The 24,617-nt window shown below is 43.0% G+C and overlaps 1 protein-coding gene across 1 annotated transcript in view; it reads right to left on the bottom strand.

Annotated features, from left to right (window-relative positions):
- The window catches only part of COL4A1 (collagen type IV alpha 1 chain), a 376,455-nt gene that overhangs the window by 150,725 nt on the left and 201,113 nt on the right, over positions 1–24,617 (bottom strand). The window contains exons 18-20 of the mRNA XM_029604713.1: positions 20,642–20,683; positions 4,968–5,061; positions 1,139–1,174 (exon numbers count right to left, since the gene is read on the bottom strand). Of these exons, the coding sequence (XP_029460573.1) occupies positions 1,139–1,174; positions 4,968–5,061; positions 20,642–20,683 (172 nt within the window). The remainder of the gene's footprint in view (positions 1–1,138; positions 1,175–4,967; positions 5,062–20,641; positions 20,684–24,617) is intronic.

The raw sequence follows: 24,617 nt of genomic DNA, 5'->3' as shown, positions 1-24,617 counted from the left end.
GTCACAAAATTACTTCCTTAGTAACCTGTCACGTGCTACTTCTGCAGGCAGCTAGCTGGGCCCTTGGTCTTGTCCAATTTGGCCATTCTTATATGTTCCACACAAGACTTAGCTATTCCTATACAGTTTCTGAAAGCCTTCTTCTCACTACAGGGCAGCCTACTTAATTATTATATTGCAATGTAAAGGCCTGATTCACTAAGGCATTTCTCCCATTCTGGGTCTATGGGAAATGTCTTGAGGAATCAGGCCCGAAGTGAGCAGAAAAATAATCTTGAGTCCTATTAGTAGGGTCCTTCGTTTTCAGTTTAAACCGATTTTTACCCATAAATTCCCAGATTTCTTCAAAGATGACAATCGGTTTAAGGGTGATATTCACCCTAATTTTAGGATGATTAAAAATCTGCTCCACAGCTGCAGATGCAGTATTTCAAGGCCTACGGCCAACTGCTGGAAGCCAGTGCAGGCCGAAGCACCTGCTGTGTTTCAAGTCCCATCCCCGCCAGTGCCACCCATGCCGTGTTTCAAATCCTGCCTCCTCACCTCCCAAGCAGCCACAGCGCCTGCTGTCTGGTGCTGCAAATGTATTTGAAGCAGTCCCTGTGCACGAGAAGCACTTCCTGGCAAGTTCCCCGGCCCTGTTTTTGTTCTTGTCATAATAAACCCTAATAAATTCCCAGGAAAAATAAAGAAAAATAAAAACCGAAAATGAAGGTCCCTACCTATTAGATGACAAGTCTATGAAAGTGGTATGTCACTTGCCAACAGCATCCCTTCCCTTAAATGTGATTTTGTTTCATTTTGTCAGAAACTTCACAAGGAGAATTTAGAAGCAGACCTTAAAAGCCAATTAAGCTTACTTATGAAGGACTGTGGCCAAAAAAGATACAGTTGAAAAAAATGTCATTATTAAAACTATTTGCGTTGTCATTCTATATTTGTCAATTACGGTAAATGCGAAAGGACCCAGTCATACGGTAAACTGTCACATGGACTACATGACGATTGCAGAAGTGCACAGTAAGTCGCCAACTGCACCACTTCCACAACCTAGATAACGAAAGTCCAATGCTTAGAAGTAGTAAAGGGTTAACAAGGGTAAAAAAAAAAAGGATAAAACCGCATTTTTGTTTCTTACCTTGAGGACCCGGATATCCCTGTAAACCTGGAAGACCTAAGGAGGAATGAAAGGTTTAGATTACTTAAAGTTCACTTGGTTTCAATGAGACAAGAAGGACTTAGTAAGCTTGCTAGGAAGAAAATGATTTATTAATTTTTTTATTTTTTTTATTTGCATTTGAAATTACATACAAGCATAACTTGTAACAAAATAGGAGATACCTTTATATCAATTTTTAATAATAATTCAAGAGACTAGTAAAAATTAAACAATAACAGAAATAGAGTACCTCCATACATTATAGGAGAATGGGAGGAGACCAAAGGAAATATTGGAGCGAATTAGCGAAGACAATCTCTTCTAAGGTATCTGGTTTCTAGGTTCCCCTACAATAACTTTTTCCCATACGACCCTCAAAAAGATTTTAGGAGTGTGAATCCAAGAATGCGCGTAATTGACATGATTCCAAAAGCACATAATTTGAATTTAGATAGTCAATTAAGCATTTATACGAATATTTCAAAATAAATCTAGCTCCAAGTACTAACACGTCAGCTCTCATTGCCAAAAACATCTTACGTCTCTTGTGTAGTTTTTGTTATATCTGGGTACATCCAGATCTTCTGACCTTGAAACAGATGGGCTTGATTTCAGAGGAAAAATCTTAATATTGAATTTCTTTCTGATGGAAACGCAAAAGTTACAAGCAAAGGTCCTCTGGTCTGAATATCCATTTCACAAAAAAGTTCCAGAATATCCGAAATATTTAAATTATCATCTTGTACCTGATCAACCGGTGCTTCTTTCAAGGATGATGGTAGATAATACATTTTTGTAATTGCCGGAATTCCTTCTTTAGGTAGTTTAAGGATCTTTATGAGGTAATCAGTGAAAATATCTCAAGGAGATATCAATTTTGAGTAAGGAAAATTCAAGATCCTTAAATTTAAAACTTCTTAATGTATTTTCTAAATTTTCCAGTTTCATAAGGTGGCCAGTATCCGATTGTATTAGCTTCGCTTGTTCTGCTTCTACAGATATCATTCTAGTATCCAATTCTTTTATTTTAATATCTGCCAATGTTATTTGGGATTCCATTTTCACAGTTTTGCTTGTATTTTCTTTCATGGCCTGTGTTAAAGAACATATTGCCTTTTCCAAGGATGTTAATGCATTCCATATCGATTCTAGCGTGATTACTGAAGGTCAAGTCAACAAAGGCTTAATAATCAAATGTACCTTTGGTTCACCTTCTCCTCCATCTGAGGGGCTCCCCCACAACCATCTCTTCGTTTGGAATCTCCCAAATGGAGATTCTCCAAAGTTTGTGCCAAAATGGGGCAGGAAATATCTCTTGGTCAAACTCTGTTTTCATCAATAAAGATATCACCAAAAGCAGCAGAAAGTGGAGGGGGGCACTGGGGCTTAATGATGTTTCTTTGGCCATGAGGGCTGGCATTCGCTCCCCGCCAGCCACATCTAGAGCCTTTCCGTCCGGTGTTTGTAGAGGAGACGCAAAAAAGTCTCTATCCGTGGCTAAGAGGATTCAAAAGAGGGTAACGGAGAGGAAGCCAAAACTTCCCTCAATTTCGCTTTTCGCTTAGTATGCGGCATCTTCAATATCAGGAAAAAGAAAGTTGAATTCTAATAGGTATCGGGAAGAGCTTTTCTTCATCCACCCTCGAAAATTAATGTTTTATTAATTAATTAAGGTCTTGGATGCCTGGCTTAGCAAACTAAATTGCCTGATCACTCCCAGGCAGGAGAAACAGTAATACGTCCGAGAGCAAAATTCACCCTGGAGGATAACTTGTAATGGTATGTGTAGCTGACCACATTATTTTGTTACAGACAGCTAAAAGAAAAATATATATTTTTTTTTATTATCCAGTGTAAGAGATTGTCGGGCACATAGGGTGCAAATCGACAAAAAACTAGATGTGTCAGTTTGAAACACTAACAACCTTGAAAAATTTGATTCTGAATTATTCGTAAATGCATTACATTCATTCAGGGGTAGGCTACCTTTTTGGAGTGGTGTGCCAAGATTTAAATCAGATGTAGGTAATGCTGGGCCTTGAGTCCAAGATTCGTTTCACATAGTTCTTGAATATTTTAATTGACATTAATTGACATTAATTTTCAGTTGAAATATTCAAGACAGTTACCTAAACAGGATTGAAATTGATATGTTTTTGCTATAAAAAGAAGAGAAAACTCTTACTCCCTTCTCCCTAATACATAACCTATTAGGAAAACAGAACAGGCCATGCTGCTATAAATCCCTACACAGAAACTACACGCTAGGTAGCAGAATACCTTACCTCAGTCACACATGCAGAACCTCATCAAATGCAAAATAAAGTGACCATAAAGTATAAATAGAAACATGCAGACAAAAACTGGAAACTGCAACAAGCCAAACTCTGTAGGCAGTGCAATAATATAAAAACAGAAACATTATCATGCCTCATATAATATCAAACACAATTAAAAAATATAATTCATCAAGCATATTACTAAAACCATACCAATAAAAAGAATACTTCAAAACATCTGATAAATAGAATAACATCCAATAATTAAAAACTTATACACATATTTTTTAAATTTTTCCACACATCAATAAAATAATTCAAAAAAGCAGACATCAAATAATACCCAACAACAATTGAAACTTATAAGGATTAACACTACTTTCTCTACCTGGGAACCTTTGATTTCCAGTCACCCTGAGATTTTCATAAATTAGTTGGGATGAGGAAGAATGCACAAACTTTCTCCTCTCTCATAAACTCTCCAAAATGCATCCACAATCTCTCTCTCTTCTACATGCAATCACACACATGCTCTCTCTCTCTCTCTTCCACGTGTAATCACACACACACACTCTCTCTCCCCACATGTAATCACACACAACCATGCTCTCACATGCAATCACACACATGCTCTCTCTCTCTTCCACGTACAATCACACACACCCTTTCTTTTTCTTACTCTTCCACATGCAGTCACACACACGCTCACACTCTCTCTCACATGCAATCACATACATAGACACAGGCTCATATCCATTCCCGTGGTTCTCACTCATCCGCCCCCACTCTCAACCACCTACAAACACCATAAACTCACACTCACCCGCATTCATACACACAGGCTCTCAACCCCATACACACAGGTTCTAATCCACATGCACAGGCTCAGATATACACTCTCAAGGTCCTCCCTCTGAATTCTGCTGCTGTGGGATGGGCTCTGCAGCGGCCTGCTGGTGGCCATCAGATGCTCCCTCTTTTCGGCTGCCATGGGAGTAAATGGCCGGCCGCGTCACAGGGTGGGCGGCAGCAGGAGTTGTGTTTACCCGAATGTCATTTGCTGCTTGCCACAGGGCTGGCCTCATGATAAGAACCGCAAGGCTGTCCCCCGCAGCAGTACGAGATGACATTTGGTTAAATGTGAGTCTTGCTGCCGGCACGGGGGAGGGGGGTGTATCACCAGCTCGGATTTTTCTGCTTGTACAGGAGCAGCAGTGGCGGCTAGTGTGTCAGCTAAGCTTCTATTCAGCTGCACCGCCACCAACGCTGAAAATGGACTCGCGTGGTATGAGTGGCACGCATGCCATAGGTTGCCTATCCCTGAATTAACTGCTTGGATTGCAACGTCTTCTTCCAGGCGCACTGTAATTCTGGGGGGTGATTTCTTTTCCTCATTTATGATTTGCCTCAAGTACTACAGATAATTTGTGCAAAATAAAATGTTTAAATACTGAAAGCTTTCATTAATTATTTGTAATTTTGCTGAAATCATATTAGAATTGTAAAAAAAAAAAAAAAAGGTACTGTACCTTTTGGACCGTGTTCACCCTTTATTCCTGGAAAACCTGGAGAGCCAGTATCTCCTTTCTCACCAACTAATTCCTCTGATCCATCACGAATTACCTGAAGCAAAAATGGCAAAAAACAAACAAACAAACCCCAATAATAGAGTATTTGCTAGTGATCTCTGAAAAGGAAAAAAATGCAAATTTGGATGGGGTAAAAAATCACAGGGAAATATTCCAGAGTTGTAGACCTGGACAGCAGATCCTATACAGCAGATCCTATAGCCTTGCACATGTGAAATTTCAAGCTCGCAAGCATTTAAACTTACACTTAAAAATTCAGCAAACATATTTTATTTATATGCATTACTCACTTTTTTGAATAAGAAAATTCTCCCAAAGCGGGGTACAACATATTAGAACAGCAGCACACAATTTCGATATAACATATTGAAATAGCAGCATCAAATGAGGGGCCATTAGCAGTTTAACAGTATTAAGGTGCATGTTAAGGATTAAACTCTAAATAAAACGCTGACTAAGAGGGTTATTTTCCAAGCCACGATAGGCCCTTATCGCGGTGGAAAGATTTAAATTAGGGCGAGGGTGGGAGTCGGGGTGGAGTTAGGGAGGGAATTATGGTAAATCGGCAGCAGCACTGCTGCCGGCGATAATGTTTCGAATATTATCGCTGGCAGTAGCACAGGGAATAGCACCACCTTAGCACGGGCAATAGCACCACCTTATACAGTGGCGCTATGTCCGCGATAGCCTGCAGCCGGCTGCACCACGGCAGATAAAACCGCACCGCCGTGGTTCGGCCAGCTGCAGGCTATTGCCCGACCGCCCCCTGCAGCACAGGGTTCATCATTCCGCACAGAATGATGAATCCTGGCCTAAATTTGAGCAGCATCTCAGTAGAACTCTAATGACAAATGGAAAAAGTTATAACTCATAATTAACACCTCAACACACAACAGGTTACAGTAACATCTTCAAGACGCTTGAGGTAATGCCAGGTTATATATCATTTATTTATTTAGCATTTGTTTATATACCGAGGTACAGCTGACATAGCCTTCACTCCGGTTTACATTATAACAAACCAGTTACATTTAAATTCATAACAGTGTGACAGAGAATGAATCAGAACATTAACTTAAAGTCAATAAATACATTGAACCATTCATAGAACAAAAGTTATGAGTGTAAGCAACACTTGAAGTAGACGGTTGAAACCGTTAGAGAGAAGAAAGGTTTCTGCAAGACAGGACGAAAGACAGAAGGAGGGGATTGCTGGCATAAAAAAGGAATGTGAAGGTGGATATGAAAAAGATTATGTTCAGTTGTCATTGGGTGAGCAGCCATTGTACGATTGTGAGAGTAGCCAATCTTTAAGATCTTTTTTAAAAGATTTAAAGTTTTCTTGCGAATTGAGGTGTTGAGGTAGTGCGTTCCATAATTTTGGGCCGATGATAGAGATGGCTCTATTTCTAGTGGAGGATAATTTGGCTTGAGGTAAAGAAGGGACATCCAGCTGAACTTTATGGGGCGGATTTTCAGAGCCCTGCTCGCGTAAATCCGCCCAAAACCGGGCGGATTTACGCGAGCAGGGCCCTGCGCGCCGGTAAGCCTATTTTACATAGGCCTACCGGCGCGCGCAGACCCCGGGACTCGCGTACGTCCCGGGGTTTTCGGAGGGGGGCGTGTCGGGGGCGGGCCCGGTCGTCGCGGCGTTTTGGGGGCGTGTCGGCAGCGTTTTGGGGGCGGGTCCGGGGGCGTGGCCGCGCCCTCCGTACCCGCCCCCAGGTCGCGGCCCGGCGCGCAGCAGGCCCGCTGGCGCGCGGGGATTTACGTCTCCCTCCGGGAGGCGTAAATCCCCCGACAAAGGTAAGGGGGGGGGGGGTGTAGACAGGGCCGGGTGGGTGGGTTAGGTAGGGGAAGGGAGGGTAAGGTGAGGGGAGGGCAAAGGAAAGTTCCCTCCGAGGCCGCTCCGATTTCGGAGCGGCCTTGGAGGGAACGGGGGGAGGCAGCGCGGCTCGGCGCGCGCAGGCTATACAAAATCGATAGCCTTGCGCGCGCCGATCCAGGATTTTAGTGGATACGCGCGGCTCCGCGCGTATCTACTAAAATCCAGCGTACTTTTGCTTGAGTCTGATGCGCAAGCAAAAGTAGGCTGATCGCGCTTCTTTTAAAATCTACCCCTATATGTAGATCTTTATATGTAGATCTTGTTGTACATATCATAGTCAAACAGCAGCTTTCTAGGGTGGGAGAAAGTTGTGGGTTTGGCATTAAAGGCCTGATAGAAGAGCCAGGCTAATTTGCTTTCTGAAGTGGGAGTATTCATATATTTGGCAGATCTCGTCTGAGAGAGAGTTCTACAGGGCAGTAGCTGCTCCTGAGAAGGATCGATTGAGGGTACCTTTTCTTTTGAATTTTTTTGTTGATGGAGTTGTTATGAAGGCTTCAAATGATGATCTTAGTGTCTAGAGGGCATGTAAAAGAATAACTGCTCTCTCTCACATGGATAGGTCTGTCTCCTTTTAGAACCGTGAGGATTTATCAGAGTTGCTTACTTGTAGCTGGTGTTCTCAGAGGATAGCAGGATGTTAGTCCTCACTCCTGGGTGACATCATCAGATGGAGCCCCGATGCGGAAAACTTATGTCAAAATTTCCAGAACTTTGACTAGGTACATTGAACATGCCCAACATGCCCTATTCCATGCTTCCATGCGGGGTCCCTCTTCAGTTTCAAAATAGAATTACAATTAAAATAAAAATAGGAGAAACCCAACTACACAAGGCAGCGGGCCGGTTTCATGAGGACTAACATCCTGCTGTCCTCTGAGAACACCTGTTACAGGTAAGCAACTCTGCTTGAGGACAAGCAGGATGGTAGTTCACACACTTGGGTGAATCCCTAGCTACAGGCTGCTCCCCAACACAAAAGGGGACCAACAGTCACCCAACCAGGGGTCAAAAGGCACAGCAACACCGGCGCTGTTGATAACAGAGGGGAAGTCAGCCTGAACCAAACAACAAGCCCTAGGCAGAAGAGTTGGGTTCTGCACCTCAAACCAGTTCCGAAGGACAGACTGGCTGAACCTACTGTTGCGTCGGCCATCCCTATCCAGAGAGTAATGAGACATGAATGTTGCAGCCTTGCATTTCTCTTCCATGACATCTGCTCGCAAGTGGGCCACTGACACTGCCATGGCTCTGACAGAATGAGTCTTGACATGACCCCCAAGATGCAGTCCCACTTGGGTATAGCATAAGGGGATGCAATCTGTTAGCCAATTGGATAGTGTGTTTGGGAACGGCAACGCCCTACCTATTCTTATCAAAAGAAACAAAGAGTTGGGTGGACCGTCTATGGGCTTCTGTCCACTCCAGATAGAAGGTTAAGGCTTGCTTGCAGAACAAAGTGTGCAGTGCTCGTTCGCCTTGGTGGGAATGAGGCCTGGGAAAAAATATTGACAGGACGATTGATTGGTTAAGATGAAAATCCATCACCACCTTAGGCAGGAACTTAGGGTGCATATGCAAGACCACCCTGTTATGATAAAACTTAGTATAAGGTGGATAAGTCACTTAGGCCTGGAGCTTACTATCCCTGTGTGCTGAAGTGACCATCAAAAATTTGACCTTTCAGGTCAGGTACTTCAGGTCATCGGTGCACAGCATCTAAAAAGGAGCTTTCATCAGCTGAGCTGACACCATGTTGAGGTCCCAAAACACAGCAGGAGGCCTTAGGGGATGCTTCAATTGAAGCAGGCCCTACATGAAATGTACAACTGTAGACTATACAGAGATGGCATACCATCTACACCTTGGAGGTATGTGCCAATTGCACTAAGATTAATTCTAACGGAGTTGGTTTTTAAGCCAGCTTTTGTTTAGAAGTTAATCAAGCAGTTTTTGTGTGGGGCAGAAGAACGGATCTAGGGCCATCTGCTCACACCATACAGAAAACCTCCTCCACTTCAGTCCATAGGACTTTCTAGTAGAAGGCGTTCTGGAAGCCACCAGGATTGAGACATCCTCTGAAAGATCAAGCAGCTGCAGAATTAACCTCTTAACATCCAGGCTGTGAGCAACAGAGCCTGGAGGTTGGGATGCCGCAGTCTGCCTTGGTCTTGCGTGATGAGATCTGGAGAAGTCCCCAGACTGATTGGTCTCCAGATGGATAATTCCCATAGGAGTGGAAACCAAGCCTGTCTTGGCCAATGAGGGGCTATGAGAATCATAGTCCCTTTGTCCTTGCGAAGCTTCAAGAGAGTCTTCGCCACTATGGGATTCAAAGGATATGCGCACAGAAGACCCTTACCACAGTGATGGGCAAGGGCGTCCGAAGCTAGTTTGCTGTCTAACCTGTACAAGGAGCAGAACCGAGGCACCTTCCTGTTGCAAAGGGGGCAAAATAGATCTACGTCCGGGCTCCCCCAGAGGCAGAATATCTGATTTGCTATCCCCAGGTCCAGGGACCACTCGTGGGGTCTGAAGGCTCGACTCAGCCTGTCTGCTACTATGTTTTCTGTTCCTGCCAGGTACATGGTCCTGAGCACCATCCCGTGGGACAGGGCTCACGACCACATCTGGACCACTTCCTGACACAGGAGGTATGATCCCTTGCCTCCCCTCATTGACATACCACACGGCTACCTGGTTGTCTGTCTGGATCAGGACAATTTTGTTGGACAGCCAATCTCTGAAAGCCCATAGTATGTAACTGATCGCTCAGAGCTCCAGGAAGTTGATTTAACAAAAGCGTTCCTGAGTAGACCAGAGATCCTGGGTACCAAGCCCATCCACATTAGCTCCCCACCCCAGGGTAGATGCATCCGTAGTTAGGCGTGTTTGAGTAGGGAGACTCTGAAATGAGATCCCCCATTCCAGATTGGAAAGTACTCGCCACCATGGCAATGAGTCCCAGCAAAACAGGTGACTCGGATGCAATCCTGGAGGCTCTGAGTGGCCTGGCGCCACTGTGACCTCAGGATCCATTGGGTTCTATGCATAGTGTAAATGTGCCAAAGGAGTAAACATGAACAGTTGCAGCCATAGGGCTTAACAGTCTCAACGTGTACCAGGCTGATACCTGCTGGCTCTGTTGGATTTTACCACAATGGTTGCCAAGGCGAGTGGCGCTCTGGTTAGGCAGAAAGGCCTTGGCCTGAGCTGTGTCTAGCAGGGCTCCTATGAAGTCCAATTGAGGTGACGGCCTGAAATGGGACTTTGGGTAGTTGAGAAAGAACCCTAGTTGACTCCAAACCTGAATGGTCAAGTGTATGGTCCTGATGGTCCCTGCCTGAGACGTGCTCTTGGCCAGCCAAACATCCAGATACGGAAAATCATGCACTCCGAGTTTGCAAAGGTGCACCACCACCACAGCCAGGCATTTTGAAAAGATCTGAGATACTTCCTGTGGCTGGGGAAGATCTCTATATGAGTGTGTGTGTGTCCTTTAGGTTGAGTGAGCATAGCCAGTCCCCTTTTTGCAAAGGGGGGGGGGTCAAGGTGCCCAGGAAAGCCATCTTGAACTTTTCTCTCTTTAGAAACTTGTTCAAGTCCTTTAGGTCTAGCTTGGGATGAAATCTTCCTGTTCTCTTTGGAATCAGGAAGGACCTGGAGTAGAATTCACACCCTCTTTGCCCTGGTGGTATTGGGTTGACCACTCTGGTCATTAAGAGGGAGGAAAGCTCTGCTAGCAGGACCTCCTGATGCGCTTCCAGCCCCCAGTATGGGCACAGAGAGCTATTTGGCAGGACACACAATAGATTCAATTGGTACCCTTGGCAGACAATGGACAGAACCTACTGGTTCAAGGTTACACTGGGATTACTGGTTCACAAAGAACTGCAGCCTGCCCCCAACTGGAGGGTCCATTATCCTGGGTACAGGTGACTGGTTTACGCTCTCTGCGGCCCAGTAAAAACCCCATCCCCGGATTTAACTGAGGAACCGGCTGGGGTTTAGGGGCTCTCTACTGCCTGGGATGGTCGCAAGGAGATGGAGAATAGTACTTCCTCTGGTGAAAGAAAGACTTCCTTGGCCCCAGTCTCAATGCTCTCCTGGATGAGGAGGATGTGTCCAGAGTACTGGAGGAGAGTTGTTGGAGGGTTTCATGGTGATCCCGAAGTTGGGCCACAGCATTCCTCACCCTATCTCTGAAGAGTTTCTCTCCGGTACACGGCATGTCAGCGAGTCATTCCTGTACCTCTGGATGGAGATCCAAGACCCACAGCTATGCCATTCTACAGGCACCAATTCCTGATGCCATCTCAAAGTCGCATCAGACCTCGTGTTTTCCGTACTTCATGCCCTTGTGCACCAGCGACATGAGCGTGCCTTGTTGCTGTTGAGGCAGCTACTCACCCACCTCCTGCACCTGCTTCCAAATGTCCCATGAGTACTGGCTCGTATAGAGCTGGTAGGCAGTGATGTGGGCAATAAACATGGTGCCTTGGAATACCTTCCTCCCAAGAACATCCATCACTCTGGGGTCCCTCCCTGGGGCACCAAGGAATGGATCCAAGAGCACTCAGCCCTCTTGAGAGCAAATTCAACTACCACAGACTGGTGAAGCAGCTGACTCTTATTGAATCCAGCAGCCTTCTAGGTGAGGTAGCCTATCTGCCGTCTTATTAACAGCAGGCACTGTAAGGGGGTATTCCCATGTCTTCAGCAGCAACTTAAGGATCTCGTGCACTGGGACTGCCACAATCTCCTTAGAAGGCTCCACGAACTGGAGGATCTCAAGCATTTTGTGTCTGGCATCATCCTCTGTTAAAAGTTGAAATGGGATGACCTCCACCATCACCCTCACAAACCCTACAAAGGTCAAGTTCTCAGACAGGAACTTCCGTCACTCATCTGGAGAACAAAGGTCTGACAGGAGACTATCAGAGCCCTTGGAGGACTCCATCAGATCACCCCCCCCCCAGGGGTCATAGGGACCCTCATCCTCACTGTATGCTACAGAGGTTGGGGCCCCAGGTGCTCAGCCTTCATCCAGATGTACAGACACCAGTAGAACTGGACAGGGTACTACAAACCTCGGCATCTCTGCCAGCCTCAGTGGAGCTTCCTCCACAGAGGAACCGGCAATAACCACCACAGCGGTAGGGGGAGGCCTCGGTGCCTCACTGGAGACCATTTCTGTCCCAGGAACTGGCACCAATTGGGTCAGTAATGCACCAATGATTATGTTGAGCTTCTCCAGCAGCGGTAGGATGATGGGCAGCACAGACTCCAGTGCCGCCTTTGCCACAGGCCCAATGCCTGCAGTGCCCGATCCACTATCACCTAGACTCGATGCTCCAGCTCCTCCTCAAATGTTGCGAATGCCAACTCCAACTGGGAGAAAGACGGGATGGCCAGATCTTCTTCAGATCCGTGAGGTGGATCAGTGACTGGCACCAGGACTGGTGGAGACCGTCGCAGACCCCAAGTTATTTGTTCTGTTACTGCGTTTTACGTTATACACCGTTCTGTTACTGCGTTTTACGTTATACACCGTTCTCTGTAAAGGCTATGCCTATATACTTTCTGTTGTAAGTTACTTGTGAACCGGCACGATGTGCAAACGGTTGCCGGTATATAAAATTAAATAAATAAAAATAAATAAAAATAAAGAACTGATATAGGATGGGCCCTCCTCACTGAGGGGTCACTTCAGGGGCATTGCAGAAAAAGCTGGTGCATTCCTGCGCCCAGCACCGTGCATTGACGGGGTACGGTGCCGATGCTTCTTAGGCTTCCCTTGATATGCTCGGCCCGGTCTTTCCCCGGTGCCGAGGCTGAAGACAATGAATCCAGTGTCCTTGGCCCGGAACAGTTCGACAACAATTGATCTCCAGCATCCCTATCCACAGACGGCACCAATGGTCCCACCAATGTCGATGGCTCAGTGCAGCTCAAAGGTCCTTCGATGCCACCAATGCCAATGGCTTGGACTTCCTTGACCTGAAGAACTGATCTATCTTGTTGTGTCAAAGCCATCATCCCTTCGGGGTTGTTTGGGCACACAAGCAACAACCCCGGCTGCATTGCGATACCCCCAGGCAGAGGACATATATCGCATGAGGATCCATATTGGACATTGTCCTTGGTCACCAGGGCATCAAGAAAAACCAGACGTGGCCATGACGAATGAAAGAAAAGGGGCTGTAGACACTAAACGAAGGCGGCAGCCATCAATAGCTGGCAGGTACCAGGGCACTGCTGCTGCAGGGGGAATCGATCATGAAAGGAAACTTACCAGAAACACAAAATCCTGACTATGACATTACAGGGATGCACCAAGAAGAACCCAGCAATGGAACAATACAGAAAACCACAAAAAAAAAAAACCACGATGAAAAATGTGTTTTCCACTAGGCCAGACACAACCAAAAGTGAGTCAAACTATGAGGCTTATGGCTCCCTGGAAAAGAAGAGACTGAAGAGAGACCCCGCATGGCCATGTGGTATAGGGCATGCTGGGCAAGCTCAGAGTGCCTAGTCAAAGATCTAGAAACTTTGATATGTTTTCCACATTGGGACGCCATCTGATGATGTCACCCATGTGTGAGAACTCCCATCCTGCTTGTCCTCAGAGAATGAATGGGCTCTGTATGTGTAGTTTGTATTGGATAGATGCAATATGGTTGTGTGGTTTGCATCCTTCTACCAATCATGCAGTGGTGTTTTCTATTAACTGAAGTTTGTGGAGGGCCTTATCTATTAGAGCCTTGTACAGTGTGTTGCAGTAATCCAGTCATCTGGCTACTGGAGTAGGTTTGTTTTTTCGATGAGCAAGCAGTTTTTATATTTTACATAATTTAAAGTATCAGTTCATCACTGTTGCCTGGATTTATGTTTGTACATTGACTTCAGTCAAGAGTCAGTTTCCAAAAGGAATTTTAAGATCAGAGATTTATCTATGCATGCTTTTGTAGGCAAAGAATCTTTATTTTGTGGAGATTCAGATGGAGTTTATTGTTTTTAGTCTTAGACAGCTAGGAAACACAAACAGCTTATTTAGGGCTGTTGATGAGCTGAATATCAATAACATAGATGTAGGCCTTTATATCGCAGGTTTGGATCAGCTGTGTTAGTGGTCTGACATATTTTGAAAAGTACTGTGATAGAATGGAGCCCTGAGAGACCCCACAATCCAAGATCCAGGATGCTGATGAGGTGTCAGTGAAATGTATAGATTGTTGTATGTCGGACAGAAAGGAGTTGAACCAGGTTAGGACCTTGCTACTTAGGTTGGCCTCTGCTAGCTCCAATAGATCTGCTAGATCCAAAAGCAGTAGAACCACTGCCTGGCTTATATTGCAGTATTTCAGGAGGTCATCTAAAAGGGTGACTGGACCATCTTGGTTCCGTGTCTTTATCTGAATTCTGATATGGAGCCAGTCAACTTTTTCTGCCAACCAGTCATTTAGTTGAGCTTATACTGTTTTTTCTACAAGTTTTCCCAGAAATGGGATATTAGACACGGGACGGTATTTTTCAGGTTTGTCTGGATTCAAGATGGTCTATTTTAGTAGAGGTCGCACCACTGCTTTTTTAAGATCTGTAGGCAGCATGCCCTCAGGGGAAGAGGATCTTTTAATTTTGGATACTAAACTTTTGAGGCCCTGCTTGCTAGCTTCACTAACTTGGATGGGCATGGGTCAAGGGAGCAGGTTGTTGATTGCAAGGTGACAAGGATCTTATTGAGACCCTCTTCATTGATGGGAGTAAATGATTTTCATACCCCTAGCATGTTTGATGGGATCAAGCTTATTTTGGTTTCTGTTAGGGATATATCTTCATTTTGGAAGAGGTCCTTGGCTTTATTCTTGAAGAAGAAGGCAAATTCATTTGAAGTTAATTTAGATTTAGAGGTATCATTCTGTTAAGGTAGAGGGTGCAGCAAGTCATTTACTATTTAATGTAGTTTCTTGATTAGATTTAGGGCTTATTAAAAACAGTAGATAGTACCATATTTTTGCCTTTATGGCTTTGTGATAGTTTGTCATGTGTAACTTGCATCGCAGTCTATCCTCCTCAAGGAATGATTGTTAAAACTAGAGCAAATATTCCCAAGACTTACAGGGTCATTCATCCAATTGCATTAGGGTGTTATTGCGGGCGTTAGGACCCTAACACCCATGATAATACATGCGATAAATAATGCATCACAAGATGCATATGCAAATTTAGTCAAAGGGGAGAGTTTATGAAAATGAGAGGTGATTAACATTGTGTGCGATAGCATAACACACATCATCATGCCAAAAATAACTACACCTTTTTTCCTGGTGATATGCCCAAACTAGGACGTGATATTTACCGCAAATCCTATTTTGGGCAGGGGAGGGAGTGGACGGGGAGAGAGCGAGAGAATGCACCTGTGGGATGACACATATTAGTCAACTATTTACATCACTGTAGGAGGGTCAAATAGTAACTCGAGGTGAAGTTCTGGTGGTGGTCTATTTTATTTATTTATTTATTTAAAAGTATTTATATACCGCTTTTCAAAACAGGGTATCTTGTCAAAACGGTTTACAATAGAAAATAAAAATAAATAAAACGGGTTTAAAAATAATAATAAAAAATACAAAAACTAGTATATACCTTAAAGGTAAAATAAAATATTAACAAAAATAACTGGATAATGGAGCTGGGCCAAAGTTCGTTCAGTAATTAGGAAGGATAAGGGGTAGGGGAGGGGGGGTTTGAGATAAAGGAAAAATGAGATCAACCTCCATAACTTTGGGGGGATACTGAGTAGTGGAATAATGTTGAATTGATTGTGAAGGAGTATTGAATGCCATTTGGAAAAAATGTGTTTTTAATGATTTTTTGAATTGTTGAAGATTGGGTAGTAGGCGAAGTGGGTTGGGTAGTGAATTCCAGAGGGAAGGGCCTGCTACTGAGAAGGCCCGTTTTCTTGTGATGTCTAGTCTAGCCTGTCGTGGGGAAGGAGTGTCAAGTAAGTTTTGGGTTAGTGATCTTAGATGTCTTGCTGGTTTATAGATACGGAGTAATGTACAGAGCCATGTGGAGGATGGGTTATTTATTAGACCGTGAATGATAGTGAGAATTTTATATTTTATTCTGTATTTTACGGGTAGCCAATGAAGAGATTGAAGGATAGGTGTAATATGATTTCGAATAGGAGTACCTGATAAAATACGAGCTGCACTGTTTTGAATAATTTGTAAGGGATGAATTATAGAGTCAGGAAGTCCTAAATAGAGAGCATTACAATAGTCTAAGCCGGAAAAAATTAGAGATTGGAGAATAGTTCGAAAATCTTGGTGAAAAAGAAGGGGGCGAAGACGTTTGAGGAGCTGTAGCTTGTAAAAGGATTTTTTTGTTATAGAGGAGATGTGTTGTTTCATTGATAAATCTGAGTTTATGATGACACCTAGATTTGTGGCGTATTGTGTAATGGGAATAGATGATCCGTTTATAGACCAATGTGAGGGTGGACCTATGGAAGTGTCGGAAATAGATGATAAATGAACAATTTCAGTCTTGGATGGATTCAGTTTCAGACGGTTGTGAGAAAGCCATGAGTTGATGGTAGATAAGTAGAGAGAGACCATAGATAGAGTATTAGACCAGGATGTTTTGTAGGGTACTAGGAATTGTATGTCGTCTGCATAAATTTTAAATTGTAGGTTAAGAGAAGAGAGGATGTGACAGAGAGGTAGAAGATATATATTAAATAGTATAGGAGATAATGAAGAGCCTTGTGGAACACCAGATGGAATTGTATAAGGTTCAGAGGAGTGATGGTTAAAGTTTACTTGTTGAGGGCGGTCTGTAAGAAAAGAAGTGAACCATTTTAAGACTGTACCTGTAATGCCTATGGATTTGAGGCCTGAAATGAGTATGTGATGGTCTACAGTATCGAAAGCTGCGGAAATATCTAAGAAAACAATAATATAGTCAGTGTAAGAGTCAAAAGCACGAAATAGTGTGTCAAAAGATGCTAAGAGAAGAGTTTCTGTAGAATGACCTTTTCTAAAGCCGTGTTGATTGATATGAAGAGTGTTATTATCTGATAGAAATTCGGTTAGCTGGCGAAGAACTGCAGATTCAATTATTTTGGCTAGAGAGGTTAGTGTGGCAATAGGTCTATAGTTGTTAAGATCTGTTATGTCTTTAGTTTTGGACTTCATGATAGGTAAGATAGAGGTCTTTTTTAACGTATTTGGGAAATGTCCTGTTTCTAGGGATTGATTAACTAAAGAACAGAGAAAGGTATTGGCATGTGGACCAAGGGCTTTGAAGAAGGCACCTGAACATGGATTTTCAGGAGAATTAGATGGTTTTTGCTTGTTAATTATTGTGAGTATGGTGTCCTCGGATATTGGATAGAATTCCGACCACTGTTCGTTAATATCTTTATTAGCAATTGAGGGGTAAGGTAGTTGAGAAAATTCTTTAGAAATGTTTGTTACTTTTGTTTTAAAATGGATAGCGATTTTATTACAGAAAACATCATCATATTCAGTAAAGTTGTTACTTTGGGGGGTGGTCAACTGTTTTACGATGTTAAATAGCATATTAGGATTACCATTAGCTTTGGAGATTTTGTTTGCATAGTAACGTTTCTTAGCTTTGTCTATTTCTCTATTGTAACGACGGAGTGTACAATGATAGGCATTTTTTGTTTCGGTTGTTCGGTTGTGTCGCCATTTACGTTCAAGTTTTCTCAGAAGTGTTTTGAATGTTTGTAAGGATTTTGTATACCAGGGGGAGGATGCTTTCTTTTTATTATTGTTAGGAAAGATTTGTTTAAGAGGGGCAATAGTGTCCAAAGTAGATGAGATAACATGATTCCATTTTTCTTCTGAATCTTCTATGGTATCTGAAGTAGTATGTGGTAAGGCGGGTGAAATCGCATCTATGAAGGAGTCTGTGCTAATGAATTTTCTTTTGAATATCTTATTATGTTTTTCGGTTTTTTGTTTGTTGTGAAGTATGTTAAGGGAAAAGTGAATTTTATAATGATCTGACCAAGGTATAGGGGTTACTGTGATGTCATCCCAATTAGGGGTAGCGAAAAGAGAATTGAAAAATACCTAGTCTAGTATTTGGCCTTTAATATGAGTTGGGGTCTTTACAAGTTGATCCCAGCCAAGACCTGACATAGAATCCATAAATGAATTTGAGAGCATAGTAAAACTAGTAATATGTATATTAAAGTCACCGAGCAAAATAGTTTTGTTTAGATCTATGGGAAGAGTTGCAATGGTTTCTAAAAAATTGGAAAGTTCTATATTAAGGCACCCAGGGGGACAGTAAATAATGCCAATGTTTAGTAAGGTAGTAGTGATGAGTAAAATTTCAAAAGAACCAGAGATAGTGAGTTGTTTTTTTACTGGTTTCAGGGATGATTTAATGACAGCTAATAAGCCTCCTCCTCTACGATTTATTCTAGGCTCAGAGATGGCAGTGTAACCATCTGGAGTTAGATTATTTACAGTAACTGTATCTGCATTGGTTAACCAAGATTCGGTAATTAAGAAAAAATCTGGTTTGTTTGTGTGAATAATGTTCAAAAGAATAGGAACTTTTTTTCGCACTGATTGAGCATTACAAAGGAAGAAGGAAAGAGTAGTAAATATTGCAGTGCATATGGTGGACATAACAGGTATGAGGGTCCGATTGAAATATTTCTTCATTTTGGTGGTACAGTTTTTTGGCTGTGTATGCATATTTAGATAGTTTCCTTGCCCAATGATTGTAGGGATTTCCATTACAGATGAAGTAAATGGGCTGAAAATATGTGAGTAACCTTGATAATGCTAGTCGAAGGGCGAAACGAAGGGGCAAAACAAAGGGGCAAGCCCCTTTGTCGCGCCCCTCCGTCGCGCGGCGCCTGTGAGAAACACTGCGTTTTAAACAGTCGTCGCCCCCTGATGATGTCAGGGCGGGGGCGTGACCTTGCTCTCGGTCCGACTGCGAGGCGCGGGTTCCAGGCAGGATAGTGAGGTAAATGTCCAACAAGTTCCAGCAGAATAGCAGAGCTCTTAGATGTTAGCAAAAGAGCAGCGGAGGCCCAGACACGAAGCCCCTCCGCAAAAACGCCGCGTTTTAAACAGTCGTCGCCCCCTGATGATGTCAGGGCGGGGGCGTGACCTTGCTCTCGGTCCGACTGCGAGGCGCGGGTTCCAGGCAGGATAGTGAGGGGGACAGTTTTACATGCACAGTCAGAGGTACAAACAGCACAGTTATCAGTGAAGCTTTGGTGTGATTTGGAGTGAGGAAAAGGACACAAAGATAAGATTTGTACAAATGTACTCTTGCCCTAGCTTTAGCAACTAGGTAGAGAGAGCACCAAGCTAGGGCAAGAGTACAATGTATAAATGTCATGTTTGTGTCCCTTTCCTCACTCCAAATCACATCAAATCTTCACTAATGTGTATTGTGCTGTTGTACCTCTGACTGTGCTTGTAAAACTGTTCCCCAAACCCTAGACCACCAGCAAAACCTCACCTCGAGTTACTATTTGACCCTCCTACAGTGGTATAAATAGTTGATTAATATGAAAGCCTTCTAAAGAATCAATCTCTCTCTCTCTCTCTCTCAAATACTGTCTGGGCACTTCACAAAGTTAAAATATCATGGGTGAAATAACTAAAAAATTATCCTAACCATACCTCTTTTTTTTATCCTGGGCATGCGAAATTTATAGCAAAATAATGAATCTAGGCCTTAGTTTGCTAAGTTTTGAATGGGAACATACATAGCTGTATCTGTGGCTGGTGGGGGGTGAATGCCGGTAAAGCATGAGTGAATGGACAGAATCAGCATCTAATTGATAATCATGTTACTGCTCATGTTATTCTGTGTACCTGTGTAGCTATTACATTTCTAAAGAGCTTTATGGTGGTAGATTTATACCTAAAAGAATGTTAAAAGGAGAGATTAAAACCTGCCAAAGTTTCACTAACAAAAGGGACTTCTCTCATCAGTAGATGAAAAGGTTTGAACTTCCACCTTCTAAAGTATAAATTGGTTTTGACTGAGCACGTTAGTGAAATATCATTCTATTAATAAAAATAAGAAAAAACATTTATTTAAAAACAGTTTAAACTACCAGTGAAAAATATGATCTTTGATCATTTCCTTATGGAAATGCAAAATGTGGTTTTCTTTAAAGTATTGATATTTACTTCTCAGCATGCAAAAAGATTACATTTTCAGTGAAGGTTTCCAGTGCGAGTTCATTTTAGAAGGCTTGAAGACAGTAAGTCTTACAAGATTATTTAAATTGTTAAAAGTAGGATTTTATATAGTGGAACCATATGAATATTCTCATTTCAAATGCTGCTGCTTCAGTTCTGTATCAGTCAAATCAACACACATACGCAATCAGCAGCTCTGAAGAGCCACTATTTTGTCTTTTTATCATTTTGAATAAATACCTTTTTATTCTTAAGGAAGACAATGTCATGCTTGGTTTTGCTTCTTCATTTATTTCTGCTTTTATTATGAAGGGCTCACAAGCAGGAGCCTTAAGAAAATATCAGCAAAGCTAATCATTTCATTTAGCCTTTGTCAGACCTATGGGCTCCATCATCTAGTGCCGCTGCCTTCAAAAATTATTCCTCTCTTTAAAATTCCATTTTTTTTTTTATAATTTTAACACTTGTGTGCTATCAGGTCAAAATATTATATTTACTGTACTTACAATTCCTGGAGGTCCTTGAGGACCTGTTTCACCCTTCTCGCCCTGCAGAAAAAAAAGTTACAATTTACTATATAACTATTCATGCTTAATTACCGCAAAAGATTTAAATAAATTTGATCATCATCTATTCAAAGTAACACGTTTGAATCTCTTTTGTATGGTATTTCATCAGTAGGCACAGGAAAAAAATGATCAAGCCAATGTGAAAACTCCAGCATTGTGGTTGCTTTCCTATAAGCATCTTTACATCATCTGTTTAGCATTACATATTCTGAAAGTAATTTCCAAAGGGTTTTCAGTGGATGAAATAGAAAATCGCATGACAGGCTTACATACATGCGGCAGAGGCACTCTAGGAGGTGCATTCTGGCGTGCGGCTGTGACATGCCGAGAGGTAAATTTTAAAAGCCTGAAGTGTGCATTAATTAGGGGATGCGCGAAGAAGTCGGGCTCGCGCGTACCAAGCGGACTTTAAAAGCCATCGCGATATGCGTGCATCTCCTGCAGCGCGCGCGCATCTCTAAAGTTTTCAAAAGGGGAGGGGCGTGGGTGTTTTGTGGTGAGAACCTAAGCTGTGCGCAAAAATAATGACCCGACCCGGCACGCTAAGGCCCCCTACCACATAATTTTACTTCTGCTATAGATGCCATGTAAATTAAAATGTCAAGAAAAATAGGCAGATCCGAGTAGTTTTAAGGGTCTGGGCTAACTGGGACGAATGAAAGCTATCAAACCAGGGGAGATTGGAGGACCTACCGCTTACCTGGGCAAACTGGGGGTGAACTAGTAAAACTGGGAATGGCGTCATCATGTGCCCCTTTTAAAATCCCCTGATTTACATGGTATAAGTGGGATTTGTGTACACATGCATGCACCCACTTAAAATCTGGCGCATGTGTGTGCATGGCCAGGCTATTTTATAACATGCCTGCATATGCATGTGTATATTATAAAATGGTTGCGTACCTGGGCACAGGTAGACGTATGTGCACAATGTGCACACGCTCGCCGGTTTGAAAGTTACCGTCTTATTGAATTTAAAAAACATTCACGTAAATTCTCGCGGAAAACTACACATACCAACTAGCAGGTGTAATTGCGATTGAAAATTACACTGGCAAAACTATGCAAAGCTAAATTATGCATGCTTCGATAAATATTGCAAAGTCTGCAGGTTAAAAAAAGAACCCGCAGATTTTATATCGGCTGAAAATCATTCCCTTTATATAGTTAAAAAAAAATGTCTCAACTGCTCTATCTGTAGTTCTAGGCAGTGTACAACCATAACATACAAAATCTATTTAACACATAACATCATAAACAGATATTCTACCATCACTTAAGCAAGTAATGCTTAATAGCATATGATTGCTTTACCCAATAGCCAAAGAACATGCGAATTCTCCATTTTCCAGAAACACCTGCCAGTTGTAACTAGTGGCCATATAAGGGACTAACTTTGAAGGGATATTCAGTAGGACAGATGCACTACTGAATATAATCGGCTATCTTAAAGATAGCCAAATAACTTTATGGCATGACCACAGTTAGCCAGATAAATAATCCAGCTAACTCCCAATTAAGTTACCTGGGTAAGTAACCCAGCTAACTCTCAGGCTGATGCAATATCATCGTATAAAAAAAAACACGTGTCCAAACTGGGCGCACATCCACCTCGCCTGGGCGCTCAATGCAATAGGAAAATGAGCTGCTGTGCTAAAAGGTACGTGCAACGGATAATTTGTGCATCCCTAGTGCTCTGCATCGGATGCCCAGGAGAGTGGCTGTGTGTCCTTCCGCACCCCCACCCCCCCAGGCAGGGCTGCTCCCGATTGGTCCTTTTCACTGACACTTGTCAATGAAAGGACCAATCCTCTTTCAGGACAGCCTTCTGAAAAGGGATTAGTCCTTTCACTGACATGTGACAGTGAATGGACCAATCGGCAGTAAGTGAAGGAGTGGATTAATATTACGTGCCCGGCCCTTAATATTAATTTATTCACTTCTGCAATCAGGCCAGAACTTGGGGATGCTGCTTTCTGTGGTTCCTCCTACTATATCACCACGATACTAATAGGAAGAACCACAGAAAGCAGGATTTTTTTTTTTTTGGTTGAGCCCTTGAACGCGGCATGATTCTGCTTTCTCCGATTCCTCCTGTTTAGTATTATAACGATCCTAATAGGAGGAACCACAGAAAGCAAGATTCTTTTTTTTTTCATGAGCCCTTGAGTGCAACACGCTTTAATGCCTGCTCTCAGGCAGGCGTTAAATTCGCCTTGTTAAAATGGGCGCCTTGGCCACACAGCAATCTTTGGCATGGCAGGGTAATAGCTGATAGCCTCATCTACATAGAATTTGCATGTGATGAGCGCTATTGGACACGTGTTTTGGATGCACTAATCCTGCATCGAACGTAAGTCTAACATGTCCAAAACACGCATCCAACAGCGTGTTAAGCAGCGCGCCGATCTGAGTGCCAAAATTGCATCGGCCTGTCTGAATGTCAGAGTTAGCTGGATTACTTAGCCAGCTAACTTTATCTCCTACATTGTCCAGCTAATGTTTAGCCAGTTAAGTGCCCAAAATATTCAAAAGACGGCATTCAGCCAGAGAACTTGTGAGTTATCCGGCTACATACTTCCGAATATGGACCCCGTGCTATTTACAAGTTTATAAAAATCACCAAAATCTGGTGAAGAGAGCAGGGACTCTACTCAGCCTTGCTTTATATAAATTTATCATCTCAAATGTTTGTTGAAGAAATAGAGTCTTAATTTGTCTCCTAAATGTCTGTCAACATAGTTCCACTCTCAGTTCCTCTCGGAGAGCATTCCACATGCCCGTGACTGAGAATTGTTTTGTGCTTGCCTCAGCTAGCCGAACTAGCAATATTGAGGGTATGTCTCAATCATTCTGCTCATCAGATTTCAACAATCCTAGACCTTTAAAATGCTCTCTTCATTCTGGTCTTAAATTCTTTCAATAGATCTGTAATGGAGTGAGACCCTTTTTTCCCCTTTTTGTATGTGCAGGACCAGGCTAAATGCCTGATCCACCTTAAATCCCACAGAGAGAGAGTTCTTTGAGCGGGTCCCTGCTGGGTAGGGAGAGTCTGGGGGGGCAGGACCAACTAGGGCAGGAGAGGTTGGTGAGCCCAGCTGGGATCAGGACACCCTTCTCCAGGAGAGGCAGCTCCGGTAAAACTATTCTGACCACACCAGAAGGTTGCACGCACACTGTCCTGAGGTAAGGAAGTCTACCAATGTGCGTAAGTGCTGTTTTGTGTGAATAAAGCTGATTATTGCATTAGAAAAAGCTGGAATCGGCATGTTTTACTGCCCCAGCCCAGATCTTGTGCTCAGCCATGCGCACAAGATCTTAAATCTGATCTGCCACTGAAGCAAAACTGATATTTGTGTTATATGGTCTCTAAGACCAGCTCCTGTCAACACTCTTGCCACTGTCTTCTGCTCAACTTGGAGCGCTTTCAACACAACAGCTAGTAATCCGATATAAATTGCATTATTCAATTCAATTCAATTTATTTAACTTAATATGGCACTCAGAAAAGGTTTATCAGAGCGGTTCACAATAAAAATGGCATTGCATGAGTGCAGCCACAATAAAAATAGATTTAAAAACAATGAAAAAAGAGGTCACGTGATGTGGATAGACTGAGCAAGACGTGTCTCGCTCTGCTCTGGACGCCGCGCCGCCCAAACCTGCAAAAATAACCGAATTTCTTGGACCTGAAACGACTGGAAACCTCTAGCCGGCTTTGCCTATGTCGATAGTGAATTTTATGCAGAAATCCCCCCCGCTGCGAGTTGTCCGGGGGAGTCGGAAGGAGAAGGAGAAGGTTAAGACGGGACCGGACAAGATGGCGACCGGGACTCCTCTATCTACAGTGTCTGCCTTGCAGGAGACGCCTAACAACGAGCACCTTTTAGGAGAAATTAAAGACATCATCCAT

The sequence above is a fragment of the Rhinatrema bivittatum genome, chromosome 5, assembly GCF_901001135.1.
Source record: "Rhinatrema bivittatum chromosome 5, aRhiBiv1.1, whole genome shotgun sequence".
Taxonomy (NCBI): domain Eukaryota; kingdom Metazoa; phylum Chordata; class Amphibia; order Gymnophiona; family Rhinatrematidae; genus Rhinatrema; species Rhinatrema bivittatum.
This window is presented reverse-complemented; position numbering and strand designations above follow the sequence as displayed.